The sequence below is a fragment of the Takifugu rubripes genome, unplaced genomic scaffold (assembly GCF_901000725.2).
Source record: "Takifugu rubripes unplaced genomic scaffold, fTakRub1.2, whole genome shotgun sequence".
In the NCBI taxonomy this organism is placed as follows: Eukaryota; Metazoa; Chordata; class Actinopteri; order Tetraodontiformes; family Tetraodontidae; genus Takifugu; species Takifugu rubripes.
Genome location: NW_021821661.1, coordinates 1 through 23,785, shown reverse-complemented (window position 1 = coordinate 23,785; position 23,785 = coordinate 1). Strand labels below are relative to the sequence as shown.

At 47.6% G+C, this 23,785-nt stretch overlaps 2 protein-coding genes across 2 annotated transcripts; one reads left to right on the top strand and one right to left on the bottom strand.

Annotated features, from left to right (window-relative positions):
• Positions 1–2,104: 2,104 nt before the first annotated feature.
• Positions 2,105–7,943, bottom strand: LOC101069752 (ankyrin repeat and SAM domain-containing protein 6). Its single transcript, XM_003967800.3, is given in 19 exon segments — positions 2,105–2,569; positions 2,664–2,760; positions 3,015–3,131; positions 3,328–3,395; positions 3,567–3,759; positions 3,855–4,075; positions 4,161–4,323; positions 4,414–4,608; positions 4,792–4,841; positions 4,946–5,183; positions 5,295–5,443; positions 5,654–5,760; positions 5,859–6,063; positions 6,147–6,191; positions 6,450–6,497; positions 6,500–6,599; positions 6,672–6,867; positions 6,940–7,161; positions 7,388–7,943. Coding segments are annotated over 19 exon segments (2,793 nt in total). The 5' UTR covers positions 7,717–7,943; the 3' UTR covers positions 2,105–2,519.
• Positions 7,944–8,959: 1,016 nt separating this feature from the next.
• On the top strand, positions 8,960–10,553 carry LOC101069523 (40S ribosomal protein S20). The gene is made up of 4 exons (XM_003967799.3): positions 8,960–9,116; positions 9,778–9,877; positions 10,045–10,118; positions 10,332–10,553. Exons 1-4 carry the CDS (start codon positions 9,114–9,116, stop codon positions 10,512–10,514), a joined length of 360 nt encoding a protein of 119 aa, XP_003967848.1. The 5' UTR covers positions 8,960–9,113; the 3' UTR covers positions 10,515–10,553.
• Positions 10,554–23,785: the final 13,232 nt, after the last annotated feature.

Genomic DNA, 23,785 nt, shown 5'->3' with positions numbered 1-23,785 from the left:
TTTCACAATAATGACGGCAGATGTAAACAGGACTTAGAGAAAGCCATCTGCCAGGTTCTATGGAGAGCTTTCCATTGATTAAGAGCGCTGTGTTTAGTATCCTGGGATTTCAGGAGACGTGCACGGCGCTGACATGACAAGTCTAATTCTAATGGACATTCATAATTGATGAGATGGTTGGTATCAGAAAAAGGGGGGTCTGACACGCTTGAATCTGATCGGGATGACATCGGACAAAGAGAAGCAAACGGCGTCAACAACCCGACGGCTGTTTCTGCCGCGCAGTAACGAGGCAATAAAGACAAGCGGTCTCCTGCTCCTGTCACACCTCAGTTTACACGCAGCAGGGAGGGCTTTGGGACGCTGTCGGGGGGGAAAATCTGTGGATTCGTGTTTTTCCGAGGGTCATTTGTGTTTATATGCGACTGTGAAAACCCCAAAAGTAAACAAGAGAGAGACAGCGGTGTTGCGAAAGGCTGGAGGTGCTGGGAAATCCTGGGAGCGAATGCGTCACCGTCGCGAGGCTTAAAGCTGAGAGCAGAATGTTGATGTGAAATCAGACAGAGCTGGCCTGGCTTGCATAAACGCTGCACAAGGCCGCGGCGGTTCTGATTACTGTTTATTGGACGTGTTCTGGTGTTCTAATCAACAGCTGCTCACATGTGGACCGTCTGATGTGGACGTCCCCCGACAGAGCGGGCCACAGATTAAAAAACCACAGAAAGTGAGGAGAACGTGGCCAGAAAACCTCCTCGGGCTTCAACTCCATGTTTCTATCAAAGAAAAAGGAGCCGGAGAGGTGAAACGCGTCGTCTCAAAGGTCAAAGGTCACATTAACCTTTCACGTTAAAGTCATGGCTAAAATACCCTTTTTAGGTAAATGTTGGTGGATTTTAGTGCCGCTAATGACACATTTGGTTCATCTGGTAGTGTGGGGAGATTTTCACACTTTGATTTCGTATTTTTGGCGCCTTTTCAGAAGCAATTTGTGCCGAAACACAACACATGAAGCCTGTTTACAAACTCGGCTTCAAGTCACATTTCTGCCCTGAATTTGAGCATTTTATCAAAACCAGAACTTTGGGGAGAGGTGGAATTTTATTTATTTCATTTTAGCAGCGACTGATCTGGGTAGCAGCAGGGGCGGCTAAAAGTCAGCGTTTCCACTTGTGGACGTCCTCCCAGTCGTTGTCTGAAATGACGGACGCTCCTGCACGTGACGCACTGCTGTGCGTCCACTTCACGGACGGACGCGGAGAGTTTTATGAAATGTTATTGAGTCTGATCCAAACCACATGGGGTGAAATTAGTTGGGAGGAAATGGAATGAGTCCCTTCATTTGCAGCCCACATGTCATAGCAGTGGTAATAAATTCCAAATGATTGACTGAGCCAGGCCCAGAGGGACGGACACGCTTCCCTCTGCTGAGCCGCACCCCCCCCCCCCTGGCTTACGGACCCGTCTGTGCCCAGATCATCCATGCAAACATCAGAGACTACAAAGTGTTGCAGCTGGACCGTGTTAGCTGGGTTTGGGTTAGCTGCGGATTACGTGGTGGACAGTGATGTCCGGTAACGTCCAACTCTCAGTGGACAACGTGTTTCTGATGCAGTCTGACGCCAGAAGGTTGTTTTTGGGCCCGCCTTCCAAATCGTTTGCAGCGGGAGACACATGTGGAAACATCAAGGCTGTGTTCCGGATGGGAACAGAAGTGGTCAAAGACAGCCCAGGTGCTGCGCTAGCGGGACCCCACCGGAGCCCAGCCGAGCCGGGCCGCGGCAGCACAAGCCTCTCGGGATCAGCTCGTGTCCTCGGGTGAGGAGTCCGCCGTGGAATCACCTTCCTTTGGCAGGACATGGGTTGTGTGTTTGGTCGTCCAGCCTGCTGACAGCTCCGCGTAGAGTCTACATGTACTGCATCATGTTGCTCCGACAGTCCATGACTGAAGAGGACGGACGTCTCGTCTGTAGCCGACCCCGCTCTGAGACCTAGATTATAAACACCTGGACTGCCGAACGGTGGACTCAGATGGAGGAACAAGGGTTGCGCAACGCACCTCAAGCTGTTTTCTCAAGTTTTGATTCAGAGGTCGACAGACACTTTCTTTGCAACCACCAAAGCATTTCTTTATTTAGCGATGAGAAAATGTGTCCGACAGGACTGGACGGCTCTGACTAATTAGCTTTGCTCTCAGTGCACCTTTAATGGAGTCTGACTATTTCAGCGGCGAGCACCTGGCTTGGCTGCTTCGTCTCCTGTCTTGAGACAAACCTGCAACCTCTCGTGCACATACTTTTCACATTTGTTCGAATCCCCCCCAGGCTCAGGTCCACCCTCACCTCTAATGTGGACCAACAGCCTTCACATGCTCTGCTTTAGGGTCCATAGGAGGAATTCTTTAAGGAAGTCAGTTCCTGGCGGGTCCAATAAAGGCGCTCCATCGAGACCCCTCGTGGTCCGGGACACGGACACGCAGGAGACTCGGGTCGAGGTTATTTCACTTTGTAGCCAGTCAGAGGTTACCTTTTGTTGGGAGAGCGGACCTGATGTCTCATCCACCCTGTCGGCGCTGGGACGCGAAAAAGCAGAGAAAATGATCACAACGTTGCGTTTCAACCCACTTTTCTGCACCCGAGGTTGAAGCTTCGACCTTTGACACTCACAGCGAGGTTCACCTGGTTGTCGTGGGTTACTGGCGCTGCTGCCAAAGGAGGACTGAAAGTTATGGATGGTCTCTTGCAGGATCTGCCTCTCCCGGCCCTGCGAGGAGCCAAAAGTGATCATTACAAATCACTTCACCTGCCAGCGATGATGCTATACTTTTACACAATTCCTCCTGGCATCCATTCCAGCTCATCCAGCTCAAGCATGCCTGTTGAAAGCAATTCCAGCTAAATATGCTGGCTCTTGATGTTAACAATATATTATGACAGGAAGGGTGAGTTATACTGGAAAAACATACGATCCCTGGAGCCACACTACTGGAAGTCAAATACATATTGAAGCAAATGCACCTTTCCAGCGTTGAGCTCTGATATGGCAGCCAAGATCTGTTGTCGGGGCCCATCTGTTTTAATACCCAGCTCTTTCAGGTCTCCGTCGGTCAGAGTCAGGAATGCCTCCATGTCCACCTACGAGAGTAAAGACACTGTCAGAAATGTGTGATCCATTAAAGATCCTGGGGTTTTTCAGTGCACTACAGAGATGGACAGCGTGGTGATGAGAGCAGTTTCCTTGCTGCTGAGAGGTTGTGAATCAAAGCGTATAGAATGAAAGGAAAAACAGACTTTAGGTTTTGTAATCCCCCTCTGACTGAAGATTGACTACCTCCTGCTCCTCAAATATAGGCTGGTATTTCTCCAGAGACAGTTTCTTCAGAATGCTAGACAGCTCATCTGAAACACACCAAACAGACCATGATTAAATTATCTGTGTATGCACCGTCAGTACGTGAGGGGAAGAAAACAAGGAGCCTCAATACTCTGCATTTGATCCACTTTTTCTTAAATATTTACAGAATTACTCTGATTGGTAACGAGTGGCTGAACCGACGGCACGCAGGTCACCTTCATCGGTTATGGTTCCGCTGCTGGAGCCTCCGCTGCTCTTGGAGCGAGGGTGGGAAGAAGCAGAGGACAGAGAGTCTCCGGGCCCAGTAGGAGGCTTGGGCGTCGGTGACGGCGAGGGGGTCAGGGTGGGCGACGTGCTTTTGGACGTGGAGGAATTCCCTGACTGAGGTCTCTTCTTTAACTCCATCTTCTACAAAGAAACCAAGTGGGATGGAAGCATCAGTTCTCTGAAACGGTGAGGAGGCAGGTTATTTTCCAAACACACATCAAAAAGATAACGGATACCCTTCTGGAGTGGACGTCTGAGGCCGCCAGGCTGGGGTGGGAGTGGATGTCGGGCAGGTTGATCTCTGGCAGCTGCAGATTTGGGGGTGAGGGCAACAACGGGAACGGGGTCTGAGGCTGGCTGTGCTGTTTCTCGGGAAGTTGGGCCTTGGCGTCCATCAGCCCTGCTGCTCGCTTCCTCTGGGCCGCGATCTGGGACAGAACGTTGTCTGCGCTGCCCCCTAGTGGAGGAAAGAGGCCAGAGGAAAGAGTGTCGTCTGTTGCCGATCCTGCCGTTTCCACGTAAAAAGGTGTTTCAGTGTAAACCTGAACGGTTGTGCGAGTCCCGGGCTACCCCTGCAACCCCGCTGGAGCCTCCTGAGGAGTGGGGGGAGTGGTAGTGGCCAGAGTTTGAAGGGGAGGACGATGATGGACCCTTGGTAATGCTGGGGAACTTAATGGACCTGCTCACTACACGGCTGACTGACGTCTGACATTAAAAGGAGGAAGAGGAGACAGAAGATGATTTTTGGAGTGATTAAACACACCAACAGGTGAGTCAGGACACATTTTCACCCACAATATCTGAGTTTCCGCTGCTGTTCAGCTTCCTCTGGGGGGGCATGGGCAAACGCGGCGCGTCACTCTTTCCTTCCCTGAGGAGGCGCGAACGATCCGAGTTCCACGGTTCGAAGTTGGATGGAGGCAGGAAGGGAGGGATGACTGCCTTTAACTTGTCATTGGGCAGCCGGGTCAAAGGGGCGCCGCTCCTGAGCTGGACAGGACGGAAGAGTGACACCAGTGGAACAAGCTGGCAGAAAATGTGTCAAGTCAATTTCATCTAAGGGTCACGAGAGGTGATTCCAGCCAAAATCACTTGTCTTCATCCGAATTAAATATAGACCTAATCTGTGTTGTTTATCAATTATGACAGAGTTAGCGTATTATCCCGGCCTACCATAGTGGTTATAAGAAAGTCCTCCTTTTCTGAAGCTGCTCGGCAGTGACCTGAAATGGGACCAAAAAAGCCAGTTACACCTTTGAACTGCTTAGATTTGAGGATTAAATGCACATTAATCATACTGTGGGATAATAATTGTGCCCTGTCTCACCGGAATCTTTGGTCTTGACTGCCCAGGCGCCGCCGGCGTCCTTTCCTCCGAGGGCGGGACTGGGTGGCAGCGCCCCGTTGGACACGGCGGCGGGCTTCCTGCGCGCTTTCATGGTGGCGTCCAGCGAGGACTCGCCGTCGTCTGGGAACGGAGCCAGCCGGGTGGTGGACAGACCGTGTCTCAGGGTGTGAGTCAGCTTCAGCCGCCGGAACTGGTTGGACATGCGACTCCACCACGACTGAAAAGCGGCGGCGTGAATCAGGAATCAACGGGGGATTTCAACCATCGCCCGGTGTGTCAGGAGAGGACGCTCAGCCCTGTTGGACGACAGGCTTCGCTTGTCCGTTACCTTCAGCCCTCCCTTGTCGTCAGGAGGCACCGGGGCGTAGAGAGACTGACGGCTCTTGGATCGAGTCAAAGAGGCTCTGCCGCGGTGTTTGGACTTGTCCTTGTCCACTTGCATACACACGGACGCCAAGAGACGCACCAACTCGGTGTCTAAAACAACCCGAGAGAGGGAGAAAAGGGAGTCACTCATCCGTGTTGGTCAAAGTGGTGGAACTGCCTCTAAACTGCTGTTCAACAGATTAGAAAATGGCCACAAATGTGGACAAAGCAAGAGAAAAAGTTTGTTTCTGCAGCTGTCCAGCTCATGGTCAGTAGAACCGGTTCCCCCGGTTCCCCCCAGAGCCGCACAGGAAGCGTGACCTGGGTCGTTGAGCAGCATGACCAAATCAAAGGCTGTGTATCCGTTCTTAGCTCGGAGGTTGACGTCAGCACCTTGACTCAGCAGGTACTTGACAATGTCTTTATTGCTGGCAGCAGGAAGCAGAGGAACAAAGACAAGAACAGACTGATGATCATGAGCTGCTTCATTCTGCCGGCAGCGGGTTCCGGTCTGGACCGGTCTTACCCGTGGTAGGTGGCCTGCATGAGCGCCGTCCACCCGTGGACGCCGTCTTGCTTGTCCACGTCTGCATGCTTCTCCACCATCAGCTGGACCACTTGTAACTGTCCGCTGACGGCTGCCATCATGAGAGGGGACGCCCCCTCCTGGTTGGATGAGTTCACCTGCGTGGGATCCTCCTCCAAGATCTCTTTGACCAGCTGCAGGTTTCCTGAGCCAACATCAGCACTTGCTCAGACGGGGTGACCATCCACGAGTTAACCCACGTTAAACCTCGGGCTGGCGTCAACTTACCCGACTTGAGGGCGCTGAAAACGTCTGGTCTTCTTCTGTCGTCGTCTGTGCAGAAAAGAGCAATGAAGAAGAATCACTGGTGCAGGAACACGTGTGAAAGGGAACCTTCATCTGCGGCGCTTGTGTGCCTCAAAGGTTAAACTAGAGCTTGAAAGTGCTCGTCTGTGGTGATCACATGTGATTTCTCTCTAAGAGCTAGCGCTGTTAGCTCTGAACCAGACACAGAAACCAGACAAGTGTGATGAAAGAGGAATAAAAGAGAAGCATCTCTGCTTATTTGGATTTGGAAGGGGCCGGCCTCACCCGTCTGGGGTCGGACGGTGGTGATAGTGTCCAGATAGGCCTTCAGCTCCTCTGCTTCAGCTGCATGGCCAGTTCAAACGCCGTCTTGGACAGAACGTTGACTCTGTCGGGGTCAGATCCTCGTTCCACCAGCTGCTGAGCCATGGCCACCTTCAACAAACACTCAAATAAGTGCCAACAAGTAAAACGACAAACTCCCAAGCCCTCACGACCCCCTCGCACCTTCCCACTCAAGGTGGCGGCCATTAAAGGGCCCCATAAGGTGGTCTTCTGGGAAAAGTTGACATCAGAGCCCCACTCTAGCAGCAGGCACACCACAGCCTCGTGGCCATGCTGGGACGCCACCATCAGAGCTGTGACGTCCATGAACTCTCGGCCGCCACCCGGACACACTTCGGCCCCTCCAAATCCGGCCGCGCTGCCGCCAAAACACAGATTAAGAAAGGATGGAGAGAGAAAACCCTGGAAACAGAGGACAAGCACAGCAGACCTGCAGCCGCTGTTGTTGTTGTTGCCGTTAGAGACGGCCTCTGCAGCAACAGCCAGATAGTCACAGTCGTCCACATAGGCGTCGTTCTCCAGCAGCAGCTTGACCACGTGCGTGTGTCCTCCGCGGGCCGCCATGGTGAGGACACTGGCACCCAGCCTGTTCCTTCCATTGATGTCGGCTCCGTTCTCCAGCAAGATGTGAGCAACAGTCAGGTGGCCAAATCTAAAAACACACAGACATAAAGACCCTCCGCCAACAACTCTAAAGTGTATGAGCCAGTAATTGGTAGTAATAGCCAGTTGTTATTACACTCTGACATGCAAAAGACATATGTAATGGGGCTTTAACAGCATTAGGACATGTGGCAATGGTTTAAAAAACAAGAATTTGTAGATTATTAGTTGGGAAAGCGATGAACGTTTGCGGTATTGGTGGCCCCGGGCCCCACCGAGCAGCGTGCATCAGCGGGGTCCAGCCGTAGTTGTTGCGGCTGTCCACCGAGGCTCCTTTCCGGAGCAGAAAGCGGACCAGGTTCTCATGGCCGCTGGCTGAGGCGAACTGCAGCGCCGTGTTCCCTTCCTCGTCCGTGCAGTCCACCGGTACCAGGGACAACATGTCCGCGCTGTTACACTCCGACCCAGCTTCGGACCGCAGTCGGCTCTGCCGCCCGGACTCTCTGGAGGCTCCGGGCTCCAGGATCCCCCGAGCGGTTTCATAGTCCCCCTCGTCGCAGGCGCGGAAGAGCAGCAGCGAATTAGCGGGGACACCGAGGTTCATGTCTTCATCGGTGTCTCCTCAGCCCCGAATAACGACCAGAACTTTTCCTCTGTCAGTCGGCGTCGGCCCGTGTTCGGAAATCATGACGCACAGCCAAATAAAGTTGAACTTCAAGAAGTCTCCTTCTTCTTCTTCTCCTTCTTCTTCTCAGACTCTGCAACCATTAAAGCGCGGCTGGTGACATTCGTGAAACCTGGGGTGTAATTTACTGACAACAAAACAACTTTGCAGCTGCTGCCGGTGCAGCCCCGGTTCCGTTACTTCTGCGGGATTCCACACCGACAGCGGTCACCGATGGCACTTGAACGCCACACTGATTTCCGCTTTCTTTCAAAATAAAAGGGCAATTCCTTGCTCCGTTTTCATTTCGTAAAATAATTTCCTCTTTCACAACTTTTAGATAATCCGTAAGCCTTTAAATAAGAAAGACATACATCCGTATCGTTTAACCATAATATATATTTAAAAAAACAATGTTCACTAAAAGAAAAATACACAAAAATAAACATTCTCTTATTCAGTTTTGAAAACATAAGCTGAGTCTGTTGGGAACTGGGCTGATAAGTGGAGGGTTCTTGGTTCGAGCCCCAATGCAAACAAAATATGGAAGGTGTTCTGGTAGTAGGTTCTAAAATATCTGCTCTTTTAAGGCCCTGCATCCAGAGGTGGACCTGCCTGCACCCACATGTGCACCTTCCCGTGACCCTGAAAGGGATAAAGCAGTCACGACGAACAGAAACCGAGTAAGATAATTGCATTTACAATGTGACAAAAAAAAAAAGATTCCCACCTTTTAAAATATCAGTATTTTAGGTCTATTTTAGATCCCCGTTTAATTCTTTGATTTACTGACATCACTTAAAATGGAATGAAGTTAAATGAAAATGGAATGAATAAATGAAAAAGAAAGAAAACGCAACAACATAGGATGCATGCATATTTTATGTACTGACCTGCTAACTACTGTCGCAAACGGGTGACCTGGTTGCCAAAACTGTATGAAATCTACCGTCTTTCGTAGTCGCTATATTTGTTTACTTTGAAAATAAAGGACTTATATGAACGTTAATAAAATGGTTAACTTGATAATAGATGTTCTGTTTTTACTGACATCATGTGGCTACAAGTACAAACTGCCAGATGTGCCCTGTTCAGCTGAGCAACCTCACACAACCTATTAAAATGTACAGTGATCCTCCACTTGGTGGCGCTGTTGGCAAACAGGTCTACGCACCAACGAATAAGACGCGGAAACCCCGGATGTTGGGTACATAATGCGGAAGTAGGCCGCCGCACGTTCTTTCTTGTGAAGGGTTTACCACGTTGGTGGCCTTCGTTCCTGGCTCACCGCTGTTCGCTTAGATTTCTTCCGAATAAGTCGGTCAGGAATATTCACAATGGTAGGCACTAGTTTGCTATAATTATCTCCACGTCTATGGTGTGGGTTTGTGTTGCGTGTTTGTTTTGGTCTATTTTCCGTGGAGTTGACTGGCTAACGCCGTTAGCTCGGGCCGTTGGGAAAAGCTGTCCCGCCACAATTCCTCCTAAAAAAAACGAGAGCTGCACAATTACAACTTCGTCTGTAGACGAAAATAAAATGTATGCATTTAGCAAATATCGATGCCCGAAGCTTTTGTGAAGTAGCCTTACTACTTCTGTACCAACACGTTAATGTATCGGAATAAGTGAATCACTGACTCAACCATATTTGTGTTAGCGGCTCAATGCTCTTTACGGTAGTCGTGATCCATCCTGCTGCCTTTTCGATTATTTTAACATCCTGGAATAGAATCTACTTATTTATCATGTTAGGAGGCTGCTGTTGCGGCTTAAATCCAGTGTTTTTCTTGGAACACTGAAGAAATGGATCGCTTGTGGTCACCACTGTGACTGAGATGTGAACAAACCTCTTAACTAGTTTCATCCATTTTTGTTGTCTTTGCTTTGCCAGCAATGATCAATGAAATGTATCAGGGATCTGTCCTGGAAACTGCAAAACCTCTACTTTTGCAGAAATCGGTGTGAATGGAGGCCAGATTTGAACATGTTTTCCACTTGCAGGCTTTCAAAGACACCGGTAAAGCACCTGTGGAGACCGAGGTGGCCATTCACCGCATCCGCATCACCCTCACCAGCCGCAATGTCAAATCTCTGGAGAAGGGTGAGTGCCTTCGGGGGAGGGGGTGTGAATCACAGACCTAAGCTATGAGGACAAAAACTTACAGACATATTCTGGTGACTGTATACGCTATACTGAGCTGCAGCCTCGTAGCAGAGGCCGGCCAGATGTGATGGGAGTGTGTGTCAGCTGTGCTTCTCAACCCACAGTCTGTGCCGACTTGATCCGAGGGGCCAAAGAGAAGAACCTGAAGGTGAAGGGACCGGTCCGCATGCCAACAAAGGTCTGTTCTGGGGAGCTTTAAGTACAGTTGACACTCATCTACTTCATCATTGCAATAGACCTTTACTTAATTTGCTGTCAAGCTGCCTAATATCCCAGTTAGTGGCTCAGAACTGGACCTGCTGGAGCTCCTGAAGCACCTGCATGGGTTAAATCATGTTTGTGGAGTTTTCTTTTGCTCCCGGCTCAACTCTGATGTCTTTGGCTTCTGCAGACTCTGCGCATCACCACCAGAAAGACCCCCTGTGGTGAAGGATCCAAGACCTGGGATCGCTTTCAGATGAGGATCCACAAGCGTCTGATTGATCTGCACAGTCCTTCCGAGATCGTCAAGCAGATCACCTCCATCAGCATCGAGCCTGGTGTCGAGGTGGAAGTCACCATCGCAGATGCATAAACGCTGCAGATGAATGAATAAAGATGAATGAAAACTGGCGCCTCTGTTGTGGATGAGATGAATAAACAGATCAATCTGTTAGAATATTAGCAGGTCCAAATCCAACACTTCATTTCATCAAGATCGGCTCTTCAAACTTGATTTTTTTTTTTTTTACCAACGATTGCTTCGACCATCTCCCACTGACCAGCTGGTCCAGATTCTTTAGCATCAAGCTGCGACTTTATTTGCTGGTATCAGGTCTGATATTTGTTTGGAAAATTTTTAAAATATTTCCTTAACGGAACATTGGTGCTACTGAAACAAATAAGTACTGAGCTGACTGTTCAGGTACCCCTAAAGTTTAGAGTTTGGAGATAGTTACCTTTTTCGGATTGTCTTGCCCCGGATTTCAGATGGGAAGAATTTTTTCTTTTTCCTTTGGAAGACAAAATGTTGAACATGATAATTTTTGAAGAGATGAAAATACGACACTAGAGGTCAGAAGGTTGGGCAGAAGTTTTCTGGTCTTGTGGAAGGATGAAACCTTTGAACTCTGACAGTTCAAAGCTGAAGAATGAGATGATCCTCCCCAAAGGGATGGCGAGGTCCAGACAATAAACCTGAGTGTTTTTGTGTCCGGTTATTAACATGTTCCATGCTTTTCCTTCTGCAACAGTTCATCACACCTGCTCAGTGAAACCTCGGTGTAAAGGAGGTGAAGCCGTGCCTCAGTGACTCTACTTTGGTGTTTTAGAAACTAACAGTTATTAGATGAATATACAGTGTGCACGTACGCGCACACGTGTGTATAAACACTTAATACACGCGTGTGCGTGGACGTAGACTTTTTAGTACTTTGGGTTCATAGACTTTTTAGTATTTTGCAGATTCGTGTCTGTATATAAACCAGATCCTCCTGTAATAAAGAACTAAAGGCTGACTGTTGTCACGTGACCTGTCTCCGTCTGTGTCCGATGATGGAACCTGCCTGGAACATCTGGTCCACAGAAAAAGCAAAACGGCTCACAGAACTGGTCCAGTTTAGACCCCAAAATGACAATAAACAATGAAAATATGTGACGCAGTAGTAGAAAAATAGACGAACTTTCTATTGGTCATTGACAGTTTCAGCCATCAGAATCCATCAGAAATATTCAAACCAACAAACTACAGACAGAAAAACAAAGTTTAGAGCTTAAAGGGAGCGACAGGTGAAGATTTAAAGCTCAACGCAGCTGAAGAAGTTCCAAAAAGGAGAAATATCATGTGATGCTTTACCGCCACCAGGTGGTCACGCCTGGAACTGCAGACAATAGTTAAACGCGCTCCGACACATTCTGACCTCTGCTGCTCCTCCTGGACTCCAGGGCTGCAGAAATATGCTGCTTTTACAAGTCTTTCAAAATCTGTAAAGCTTCATACATCTTATTTATTTAACTACGTTTATTTAACAAATTAAGTTGCATAGTCAGTTTTAATTTAAATGCAAAAACATTTAAGGCATTAAAATAGCAAAACAACTTTTAATCTTGAACTCTCCCAGAACGCTTTTATAGTAGTGGAATATAAATATTCAGCCATAAAGTTGTTGATCAACAGGAGTGTTCGGAACGGTTGGATCAGGACCCGAAAGCAGCAACACGCAGTGGACAATGGTGTCCGAAAAGCGTCTTTATTTTAAAGTGAACAAGAACAGTTCGGTCCGCGTTCACAGAGAGGCGGAGAGACCTCGAGAGAGCCCAAAACAAGTCCGCGAGGAAAACTCTCAAAAATAGTCAAGCCACAGAAGTCAGGGTTTGGCGATGAGGCCGAAAACCCTCCGCCGCTGGCAGACGGGAGTTCTGTCCTTAAATCTAACGGGAGATTGAAGAGAGACCGCAGGTGCGTGTGTCTGCGGGGCCAGCTGTTGCTGATGAGCGGCTCCTCCACCCCCTGCAGGTAGACACCCGCAACAACGGTCCCAGAAACTGGGAAACCAACAAACCAGTTTTTAAAAGTATTCCTTTCAGACTAAGCAGGAAGACTGAAGACCGACAAGGTGAGTAAACGAAGAGCATTATTGAAAAGAATTGACAGTTGTGTTTGGAGATAAAATCAAGATTTGATTCAACTAGACTTCGGATTTAGTTTGAGCACAAAATATCATTATACATTATCAATGAAAAGGTCTTATTTAACTTTCTTATAGTCTGGCTTTAGTTATAGTTGAATAGTCTTTTTAAGTGAAGTTTAGTTTATGTTTCTGCTCTTTGCTACTGATCCTAAAAGAACTTTAAACCCTCCCAGAACGCTTTAATGGTAGTAATATATACGCCATAAAGCTGTTGATTAGGTTTTAAAAGTGAAAGTATTCTGTTCAGACGAAGCAGGAAGAGCGACATTTTGTGACAGGTGAAAAGCTCTTAGAGTTATTTGAGTTGTTCAACAGTCCAGGTTACAGCTGGATATTTTGGTATTATTTAAGACAATTAACTTTATTAATTAAATTAATAAATAAATCCACACAGGATCACAGGACACCAACAGGATTTTTGGTTCATGTTGCACGTTTTCTCACAGTGGTTTATTGTTCTATGTTGTGGAACCACTGTGAAAGAAATGCAGGAGTGGGTGTCATTTCTTTCATCTATTTTAAATAGAGCAGTGATCTTTGAGGACTTGAATTATAGAAATAATTGAAGAGGGGAACAAAGGAGGGAAGTTAAAAAGTCCTGACTAGTATGTTTATGTAGCACCAAATCATTTAGTGGCTGAGCTGACAGTCCTTTCACCATGTTGGCCTGTGGAAAACCAGTGTTGTCGGGCCGATGGACCAGCGTCCCCGTCGTTGCCGGACCACCGTTGGCCACCAGTTGGGTTTTTGGGATCAAAGTGGGGGCGTTTCCTGTATCCGGTTCTCCTCACGGATCCATGACTACAACATGTTGCTGCAAGTGCAGAGACGTTTGCTCTGGAAAGAACTTTAGAGCACATTCAGTGCTGCAGGATGAGGGGCTGGAAAAGGTGCCAGTTCTTTTCTCACTGCAGGGAACAGTTAAAAAAAGCAGCTTAAACTCTGAAAACATGAAAATGATACAGAGACATCATTGATTTATTGATTCAGTTGTTATCCAGAATGGATTAGAAATGTTCCTGTTTGATAAAAATGCAGTGAATTGGGATTATTTAACTCCAACCTCTCCAGATTATTTACCTTCATCACAGTCTCATCACTATTTCTGATGTTTCCTCAGGATGGACGAGGACAGAGCAGAGTCCGCAGTGCCCAGCTGTGTGTCCCTGAAGAGTGACCGGTCCAAAGGAGGGGAAATAAACTTCAGAAGTTCAGACCAAATGTAGGAAAACTAAAGCGTGATGATGTGTTTGTGTGACAGCTGTTAGTCACATTAACAGCAGCAGGTTGTGAGTTATTATTGGAGATGTTTAACACTTAAACCTCAGACAGTCATATAGTTACAGACTTAATGTGAATATTGTTGATTAGAAACAAGAATCATGTTTAAACTGAAAGATGAATGCTTTAATGGTAGTAATGTATACGCCATAAAGCTGTTGATTAGGTTTTAAAAGTGAAACTATTCTGTTCAGACGAAGCAGGAAGAGCGACATTTTTGTGACAGGTGAAAAGCTCTTAGAGTGATTAGAGTTGTTCAACAGTCCAGGTTACAGTTGGATATTTTGGTATTACCTGTCAAACAACATCTAATCGTGGGCAAGTTAGCATCTCGCAGCCGGGCCAATTTAAGACAATAATCTTTCAAAATAACTAAATAAATAAATCCACACAGGATCACAGGACACCAACAGGATTTTGGGTTCATGTTGCACGTTTTCTCACAGTGGTTTATTGTTCTATGTTCTGGAACCACTGTTAAAGAAATGCAGGAGTGGGTGTCATTTCTTTCATCTATTTTAAATAGAGCAGTGATCTTTGAGGACTTGGATTATAGAAATAATTGAAGAGGGGAACAAAGGAGGGAAGTTAAAAAGTCCTGACTAGTATGTTTATGTAGCACCAGATAATTTAGTGGCTGAGCTGAAGACAGTCCTTTCACCATGTTGGCCTGTGGAAAACCAGTGTTGTCGGCCCGATGGACCAGCGTCCCCGTCGTTGCCGGACCACCGTTGGCCACCAGTTGGGTTTTGGGATCAAAGTGGGGGCGTTTCCTGTATCCGGTTCTCCTCACGGATCCATGACTACAACATGTTCAGAAGAATCAGAATCAGAAGCAGGTTTATTGCCATTGTTCATGTAATACACAGTATTACACAAACTAGGAATGTGTCATGGTGTGACGCTGCGACATTCAACATAAAGAAGACCACACTAGAATAAGTTAAATAAAATAAAATAAGACAAAATAAGACATATATACATTATATACATAAATAGTAGGTGGTAAGAGGTAGTGGTAAGAAATAGTGCAGGTCAATGCAGGAGTAATGTGATGTATTGCTCGTGAGTCCGACTGGCTGCTGTTCATGGTGCTTAAGTGATGAGTCACTTGGTGTTCAGCAGCCTGATGGCAGGGGGAAGAAGCTGTTCATGTAGCGGGAGGTTTTGGTCCGAATGGACCGTAGTCTCCTGCCTGAGGGGAGTGGGGAAAACAGTCCGTGACCAGGGTGGGAAGGGTCGGCCGTGATCCGACCTGCACACCTCCGGGTCCTGGAGATATACAGGTCCTGGATGGATGGAAGCCTGCAGCCCATCACCTTCTCAGCCTCAGTCTGTCCCTGACGGTGGCACCAGCAAACCACACGGTGATGGAGGAGGTGAGGATGGAGGAGGTGAGGATGGAGGAGGGGAGGATGGAGGAGGTGAGGATGGAGGAGGTGAGGATGGACTCGATGATGGCCGTATAAAACTGCGCCAACATCCTGGGAGGCAGTTTGAGCTTCCTCAGCTGCCGGAGGAAGAACATCCTTTGCTGGGCCTTCTTGATGAGGGAGCTGATGGTTGGCTCCCACTTGAGGTCCCGGGTGATGGTGGTGCCCAGGAAGCGGAAGGAGTCCGTGATGGGGGGGAGTCCATGAGGGCAAGGGGGGGCAAAGGGGCTGTGACTTTCCTGAAGTCCCAATCATCTCCACTGTCTTCTGAGCGTTCAGCTGCAGGTTGTTGTGTCCGCACCAGGACACCAGTCAAGCCACCTCCCTCCTGTAGGCAGTCTCATCGCCATTGGAGATGAGACCGATGAGGGTGGTGTCATCCGCAAACTTGATCAGTTTGACAGACTGGTGGCTTGAGGTGCAGCAGTTTGTGTACAGGGAGAAGAGCAGGGGGGAAAGTACACAGCCCTGGGGTGATCCGGTGCTGATGGTGACGGAGTCGGAGACAGTCTTCCCCAGCCGCACATACTGCCTCCGATCCATCAGGAAGTGAGTGATCCACCTGCAGAGGGAGGCAGGCACACTAAGCTGGGACAGCTTGTCCTGTAGCAGAGCGGGGCGGATGGTGTTGAATGCAGAGCTGAAGTCCACGAACAGGATCCTGGCGTAGGTTCCCGGGGAGTCCAGATGCTGCAGGATGGAGTGAAGGGCCAGGTTGACCGCGTCGTCCACAGATCTGTTGGCTCTGTAGGCGAACTGCGGATCCAGGAGGGGGGTGGTGATGGACTTGAGGTGTGGCAGGATCAGGCGCTCTAAGGACTTCATGACTACAGAGGTGAGCGCCACAGGTCTGTAGTCGTCAAGCCCGGTGATCCGTGGCTTCTTGGGGACAGGGACGATGGTTGAGGTTTTGAGGCAGGCTGGCACCTGGCACGACTCCAGGGAGGAGTTGAAGACGTCTGTGAAGACAGGAGTCAGCTCCTCTGCGCAGTGCCTCAGGGTGGAGGGAGACACGCCGTCCGGGCCAGGGGCCTTGCGCAGGTTCAGCCTGGCGAACTGCCTGCGCACATCCTGCTCACTGATGGTGAATGAAGGGGGGGAGGAGGGGGGAACTGGTGGTAAGTGATGGGGGGGGGGGGGGGACTGATGGTGAGTGATGGTGAGTGGAGGGGGGGAGGAGGAGGGGACTGCCTTTGATGGAGTGAGGTCCATGGGGGCAGTGGCACTGGGGGAGGGGAGGTGTTGGGCATAGTGGAGGGACAGACTGACAAAGGGCTTGTCGTCCTGACCCTCTGAAGCCTGAGGCCTGTAGTCGGTGATCTGCCTCAGGCCTCCACACAGAAGCAGAGTCGTTAGCAGTAAACTGCTGCTGAAGTTTCTCCGAATACACAGATTTAGCTCTCCTCAGTTCCTTGCTAAACCGGTATTTGGCCTCTCTGTAGCAGTCTCTGTCTCCACTTTTCAGCGCTGCTTCCTTTTCCTTCCTGATCTGTCTGAGTCTCGGTGTGAACCAGGGCTTGTCGTTGGAGTAACTCACCCTAGTGCGCGTTGGTAGAATGCGCTCCTCACAAAAGTGGATATATGAGGTCCCAGTGTCCGTGTACTCATCCAGATCATGTGTGGCCCCTTTAAACATGTCCCAGTCAGTTGTGTCCAAGCACGTGCGCAGCTCCTCCACAGCCTCACTGGTCCATCTCTTCGGGGTGCTCACGGATGGTTTTGATAGTTTAAGTTTCTGTCTGTATGTGGGGATCAGGTGGACCATCACGTGATCAGACAGTCCTACAGCACGGGGGACGGCCCGATACGCGTCCTTCACTGTGGTGTAGCAGTGATCCAGCGTGTTCTCTGCTCTGGTGGGGCATTTGATGAACTGTTTGTACCTGGGGAGCTCGTAACTCAGGTTGCTCTGATTAAAGTCGCCAAGCACGATAACCAGAGCGTCGGGATGGGTCCGCTCCACTTGTTGAATACAGTCCGCGAGCGTGCACTGAGCCTCGCGCACGTCCGCGTCTGGCGAGATGTAAATGGAGGCCAGAATGAATGAAGCGAACTCACGCGGAGAATAGAAGGGTCTGCAGTTGATGAAGAGGTGTTCCACAGCAGGAGAACAGTGCTGGGAGATCACAGTCACATCAGTGCACCAGTCGCTGTTGATGTAGAAGCAGACTCCACCGCCTGCTCTCTCCCCAGAGAGCGCCAGGAACAGCTGGAATCCCCCGAGGAGGAACAGCTGGAATCCCCCGAGGAGGAGCGCGCTGTCCGGTGTCTCTTTCCTGAACCAGGTTTCAGTGAAGCAGAGAACACACGAGGTGGAGAAATCTTTGATCCGCATCAGCAACTTCAGCTCGTCCATTTTGTTACAAAGTGAGTTGGCGTTGGACAGAAAGATCCCAGGCAGCGCCGTGCGCGAGCCTCTCCTGCGTAGTCTCGCCAGGGCACCGGCCCGTCTTCCTCTCCTCCGCCGTCTCACCTTTTGGGCCAAAAAGTAAACCAGGTCGGCTGCAGGAGCCAGAAAAACTGGAAGTAAGTCCATGGGGGTGAGAGTCCTGATGTTTTGTAGCTCTTCACGGGTGTAAGAGCAGGCAGACACACAATTAACAAACAAAAACAGACAAACAAGAACGCAGCGAGACACCAAGGCGACCGCTCTGGGCGCCATTTTAGATTGTCACTGCAAGTGCAGAGACGTTTGCTCTGGAAAGAACTTTAGAGCACATTCAGTGCTGCAGGATGAGGGGCTGGAAAAGGTGCCAGTTCTTTTCTCACTGCAGGGAACAGTTAAAAAAAGCAGCTTAAACTCTGAAAACATGAAAATTATACAGAGACATCATTGATTTATTGATTCAGTTGTTATTCAGAATGGATTAGAAATGTTCCTGTTTGATAAAAATGCAGTGAATTGGGATTATTGAACTACAACCTCTACAGATTATTTACCTTCATCACAGTCTCATCACTATTTCTGATGTTTCCTCAGGATGGACGAGGACAGAGCAGAGTCCACAGTGCCCAGCTGTGTGTCCCTGAAGAGTGACCGGTCCAAACATAAAATAATAAACTTCAAAAGTTCAGACCAAATGTAAGAAAACTAAAGTGTGATGATGTGTTTGTGTGCCAGCTGTTAGTCACATTAACAGCAGGTTGTGAGTTTATTATTGGAGATGTTTAACACTTAAACCTCAGACAGTCATATAGTCAACAGTCCAGGTTACAGCTGGATATTTTGGTATTACCTGTCAAACAACATCTAATCATCTGCAAGTTAGCATCTCTCAGCCGGACCAATTTAAGACAATAAACTTAATAAATAAATCCACACAGGATCACAGGACACCAACAGGATTTTGGGTTCATGTTGCATGTTTTCTCACAGTGGTTTATTGTTCTATGTTGTGGAACCACTGTGAAAGCAATGCAGGAGTGGGTGTCATTTCTTTCATCTATTTTAAATAGAGCAGTGATCTTTGAGGACTTGGATCATAGAAATAATTGAAGAGGGGAACAAAGGAGGGAAGTTAAAAAGTCCTGACTAGTATGTTTATGTAGCACCAGATAATTTAGTGGCTGAGCTGAAGACAGTCCTTTCACCATGTTGGCCTGTGGAAAACCAGTGTTGTGGGCCCGATGGACCAGCGTCCCCGTCGTTGCCGGACCACCGTTGGCCACCAGTTGGTTTTGGGATCAAAGTCGGGCGTTTCCTGTATCCGGTTCTCCTCACGGATCCATGACTACAACATGTTGCTGCAAGTGCAGAGACGTTTGCTCTGGAAAGAACTTTAGAGCACATTCAGTGCTGCAGGATGAGGGGCTGGAAAAGGTGCCAGTTCTTTTCTCACTGCAGGGAACAGTTAAAAAAAGCAGCTTAAACTCTGAAAACATGAAAATGATACAGAGACATCATTGATTTATTGATTCAGTTGTTATCCAGAATGGATTAGAAATGTTCCTGTTTGATAAAAATGCAGTGAATTGGGATTATTTAACTACAACCTCTACAGATTATTTACCTTCATCACAGTCTCATCACTATTTCTGATGTTTCCTCAGGATGGACGAGGACAGAGCAGAGTCCACAGTGCCCAGCTGTGGTGTCCCTGAAGAGTGACCACTCCAAAGGAGGAAATAAACTTCAGAAGTTCAGACCAAATGTAAGAAAACTAAAGCGTGATGATGTGTTTGTGTGCCAGCTGTTAGTCACATTAACAGCAGCAGGTTGTGAGTTTATTATTGGAGATGTTTAACACTTAAACCTCAGACAGTCATAGTTACAGACTTAATGTGAATATTGTTGATTAGAAACAAGAATCATGTTTAAACTGAAAGATGAATTCAGACATAAATGCTGGAACAATATTGAGTCTTGATCAGGTTTTTCATCCTATAAATCAAAGGACTAATAGAGATGTGTTTCATAGTGAGAGGGGGGAGCACATCCTATCAAACTGGGACCAGTCAGCTCCACCAGGAGAGTCCTCTTGTTCACAATCTGGAAGCAGATCTGGAGATGCTGAAATGAAGCCCAAACAAAGTAAAATTGTTCAATATGAGATTTAATTTGTGATGTCATGAATTTGTAGTTGTGTTGATGATTTATTATAGATGGAAATCATTGGTTTACTTATGTTCAGGAAGTGATCTGCAGGAGGTGATAGAAGGTCATAAGATGAGTCTGAAGAGAAGATGTGAACATGTGACCGAAGGAACTAATGAAGCAGGAAGTGGAACCCTGCTGAACAAGATCTACACTGAGCTCTACATCACTGAGGGACAAAGTGAGGAGGTGGACACACAACATGAGGTGAGACAGCTTGAGAGAACCTCCAAGAAGAACATCCAGGACACGCCAATCAAGTGCCAGGACATCTTCAAAGTCTTATCTGAGCAACAGAGACACATCAGAGTGGTTCTGACCAACGGTGTCGCCGGCGTTGGAAAAACCTTCTCAGTGCAGAAGTTCAGTCTGGACTGGGCAGAAGGTTTGGAGAACCAAGACATCAGTCTGGTGCTTCCGCTCTCATGCAGGGAGCTGAACTTGATGAGAGATGAGCAGCACAGTCTTCTCTCACTGCTTCATGTTTTCCATCCAACATTACAGAAGATCAGAGCAGAAGATCTGACTGTCTGGAAACTTCTGTTCATCTTTGATGGCCTGGATGAAAGCAGATTTTCACTGGATTTCAACGACCATCAGCTCATCTCTGATGTCACACAAGTATCGTCCGTTGGCGTGCTCCTGGTGAACCTCATCCAGGGGAACCTGCTTCCCTCAGCTCTCATCTGGATCACCTCCAGACCTGCAGCAGCCTATCAGATTCCTCCCTCGTGTGTTGACAGGATCACAGAAGTACGAGGCTTCACTGACTCCCAGAAGGAGGAGTACTTCAGGAGGAGGTTCAGTGATGAAGATCTGTCCAAGAGAATCATCTCACACATCAAGGCCTCCAGGAGCCTCCACATCATGTGTCTGATCCCAGTTTTCTGCTGGATCACTGCTATAGTTCTGGAGGACATGATGAGAGACCAGAGAGGAGAGCTGCCCAAAACCCTGACTGACCTCTACTCACACTTCCTGAGGGTTCAGATAAGAGAGAGAAGAAGATAGAAGCAGAAGAGGGAAAGCAGAGACCAGAGGAACTGACTGAGGCTGACAAAGAACTCCTTCTGAAGTTGGGTCGGCTGGCGTTTGAACATCTGGAGAAAGGAAACATCATGTTCTACTCAGAAGACCTGGAGCGATGTGGACTGGACGTCTCCGAGGTGTCGGTGTACTCAGGAGTTTGTACAGAGATCTTCAAGAGAGAGTGTGATCTTCCAGAAATCAGTCTACTGCTTTGTTCATCTGAGCATTCAGGAGTTTCTGGCTGCCGTCTACATGTTCCACCGTTACACACCGGAAAGACACATGGTTATAAATCAGTTCCTAAAATATTCGAAACCAAACCCTTTTCCAGGTTAACATTGTTTTTGCAAAAACGATCCAGTCAATCTCTTGATGACTTCCTCAGGAGAGCACTAATGAAATCTCTTGAAAGTGAAAATGGCCACCTGGACTTGTTTGTTCGCTTCCTTCATGGTCTCTCTCTGGAGTCCAATCAGAGGATCTTGGGTGGACTGTTGGATCAGAGGACAGCCACCCAGAAACCATCCAGAAGGTCCTCAACAACCTGAAGGAGTGAACAGTGATGAATCTCCCCAGACAGAAGCATCAACATCTTCCACTGTCTGATGGAGATGAAGGATCAGTCAGTCCATCAGGAGATCCAAGAGTTCCTGAAGTCAGAGAAGAAATCAGAGAGGAGACTGTCAGAGATCCACTGTTCAGCTCTGGCCTACCTGCTGCAGATGTCAGAGGAGGTTCTGGATGAGCTGAACCTGCAGTACAACACCTCAGAGGAGGGACGACGTCGCCTGATTCCAGCTGTGAGGAACTGCAGGAAGGCCGAGTAAGTAAAGATTTTGGGGCCGGACATCGGCGTTTAAATCAACCCAGTCGATCATGTCAGGTAGCAATACCCTCCAGTGGTCATTCCTTCAATTCTTTATTTCCATTGCAGCGTCCATAAATAAAAAAAACAACAATTCATCCGGAAATGTTCAACACTGGCTGGATATAAGTTCAAAGGTCAATCCAGACAAACCAACATAAGGCAGGAATAATAGGAGCCACAAGTTAACTTACTATCATGAAATTACTGTCATGTAATTAAATAACTTTGTTTGTTTGTATACATCGTATTCAAACAACAAAAAACACATTTTTAATGACACGTGACTATTTTGCTTCATTTGTTCAACGTAAAAACAGCCGGCCTCGTTGGTTTAAATGGGTGTTTTAGGTCTTTGTGGCGGTTACGTTTGGAGCCTTTATGTGACCCACAAAGTTGTTTGACCCTTTCCACACCCGTTAGGTGGCAACTTCATCACTAGCAAAAAAGGTGCAGTGAAAATGATTTGAAGGAAACAGGCAGATATAAACAGAAGCTGAGGGCAATCGATGCAACCAGAGACTCTGATGTCATCGATCGGATCGCTGAATTAAGACTTGACGCACGATCGTACAAATTGGATGAAATGCAAAATATCCAAAGAGCCGATAGACAGATAAAAAGATGCACGTTTCTTTAAACCATTTGCTAATCATTTTAAATATTGAGTAATTATGAGCTGTTCTAAAATAAGACAAATGTTGAGAATAATTCAGTTGCATTTCAGATCTGATGGTCGTTCAAACTGTTGCTCTACGGTGTTGAATTTAGCTTTTCCAGGAAATGAGCTACATTTGTGTTGAGGTAGATTCTCAGATAAGTTGATAGAAATCCCAAAGTTTGACTCACTATTTTTGTTTCATACACAACAGACTGTCTGGTAGTTTTCTTTCAAAGAGTCATTGGGAAGTTGTGGCCTCAGCAATGACGTCAAACCCTTCTCATCTACGGGAGCTGAGCTTAAGAGAACAAAGCCTGACAGATGCCGAGTAAAGTTACTGTCTTCTGCAATGATGCATCCAAACTGCAGACTGGAGACGCTCAGGTCAGGAGGCCTCTGTTGGTCTTTTCTAAATTTCTTTACATTTTCTGCTTTTCTCTTCATTTTCAGATTTAGAAATGTGTTTTTATTTGCCCCATTTATTGGTTTTCCAGGCTGTGGACTGCAGTTTATCAGAGATCAGCTGTGCTCTCTGGCCTCGCGCTGAGGTCCAATCCCTCCCATCTGAGGGTTCTGGAGCTGATGAGACCAGCTGCAGGATCCAGGAGTGAAGCTGCTCTGTGTTTTCTCCAGGATCCTCTCTGTAAGCTGGAGACTCTCAGGTCAGCTTTCTTTTATCTTCGACATAACAACTAAACAATGAAAGGCTTCAAGATAAACTCCATTGACTTTTGGAGAAGAGAAGTTTAGTATGAATTTAAATGAGCCATTGAAAGTCAATTTTATAGATACTTTTTAACTGTTGTTGCTGTAATATCCCAGTTTATCAGTGGGGGGCCAGAGCTCTCCTGACTCCAAGGGCCCTGATTAAATAATGAAATAAAATGAAATAATGATTTTGAGCAAGTGTAATATGACTTTTCCTCCAATAAGAGATCATTTCTTGCCATGATTCCTTATCCAGACTGAGGCTGCAGGTTATCAGAGATCAGCTGTGACTCTCTGGCCTCGGCGCTGAGGTCCAATCCCTCCCATCTGAGGGTTCTGGACCTGAGCTACAACCAGCTGAAGGATCCAGCAGTGAAGCGTCTCTGTGGTTTTCTCCAGGATCCTCTCTGTAAGCTGGAGACTCTCAGGTCAGTCAGAGATGATCCAGTACTTTCCCAGGTGTAACTAGATTAGATTAGATTAGATTCAACTTTATTGTTATTGCACATGTACAGGTACAGAGCAACAAAATGCAGTTTAGCATCTAACCAGAAGTGCAAAAGAAGCAGCAAGTGAGGATAACTTAATAAATACAGTATGTGCGG

Coding starts and splice junctions, on each gene's coding strand:
- LOC101069523 (XM_003967799.3), top strand. Junction 9,878..10,044: donor TGTCAAATCTCTGGAGAAGG/GTGAGTGCCTTC, acceptor CTCAACCCACAG/TCTGTGCCGACTTGATCCGA. Junction 10,119..10,331: donor CGGTCCGCATGCCAACAAAG/GTCTGTTCTGGG, acceptor TGGCTTCTGCAG/ACTCTGCGCATCACCACCAG.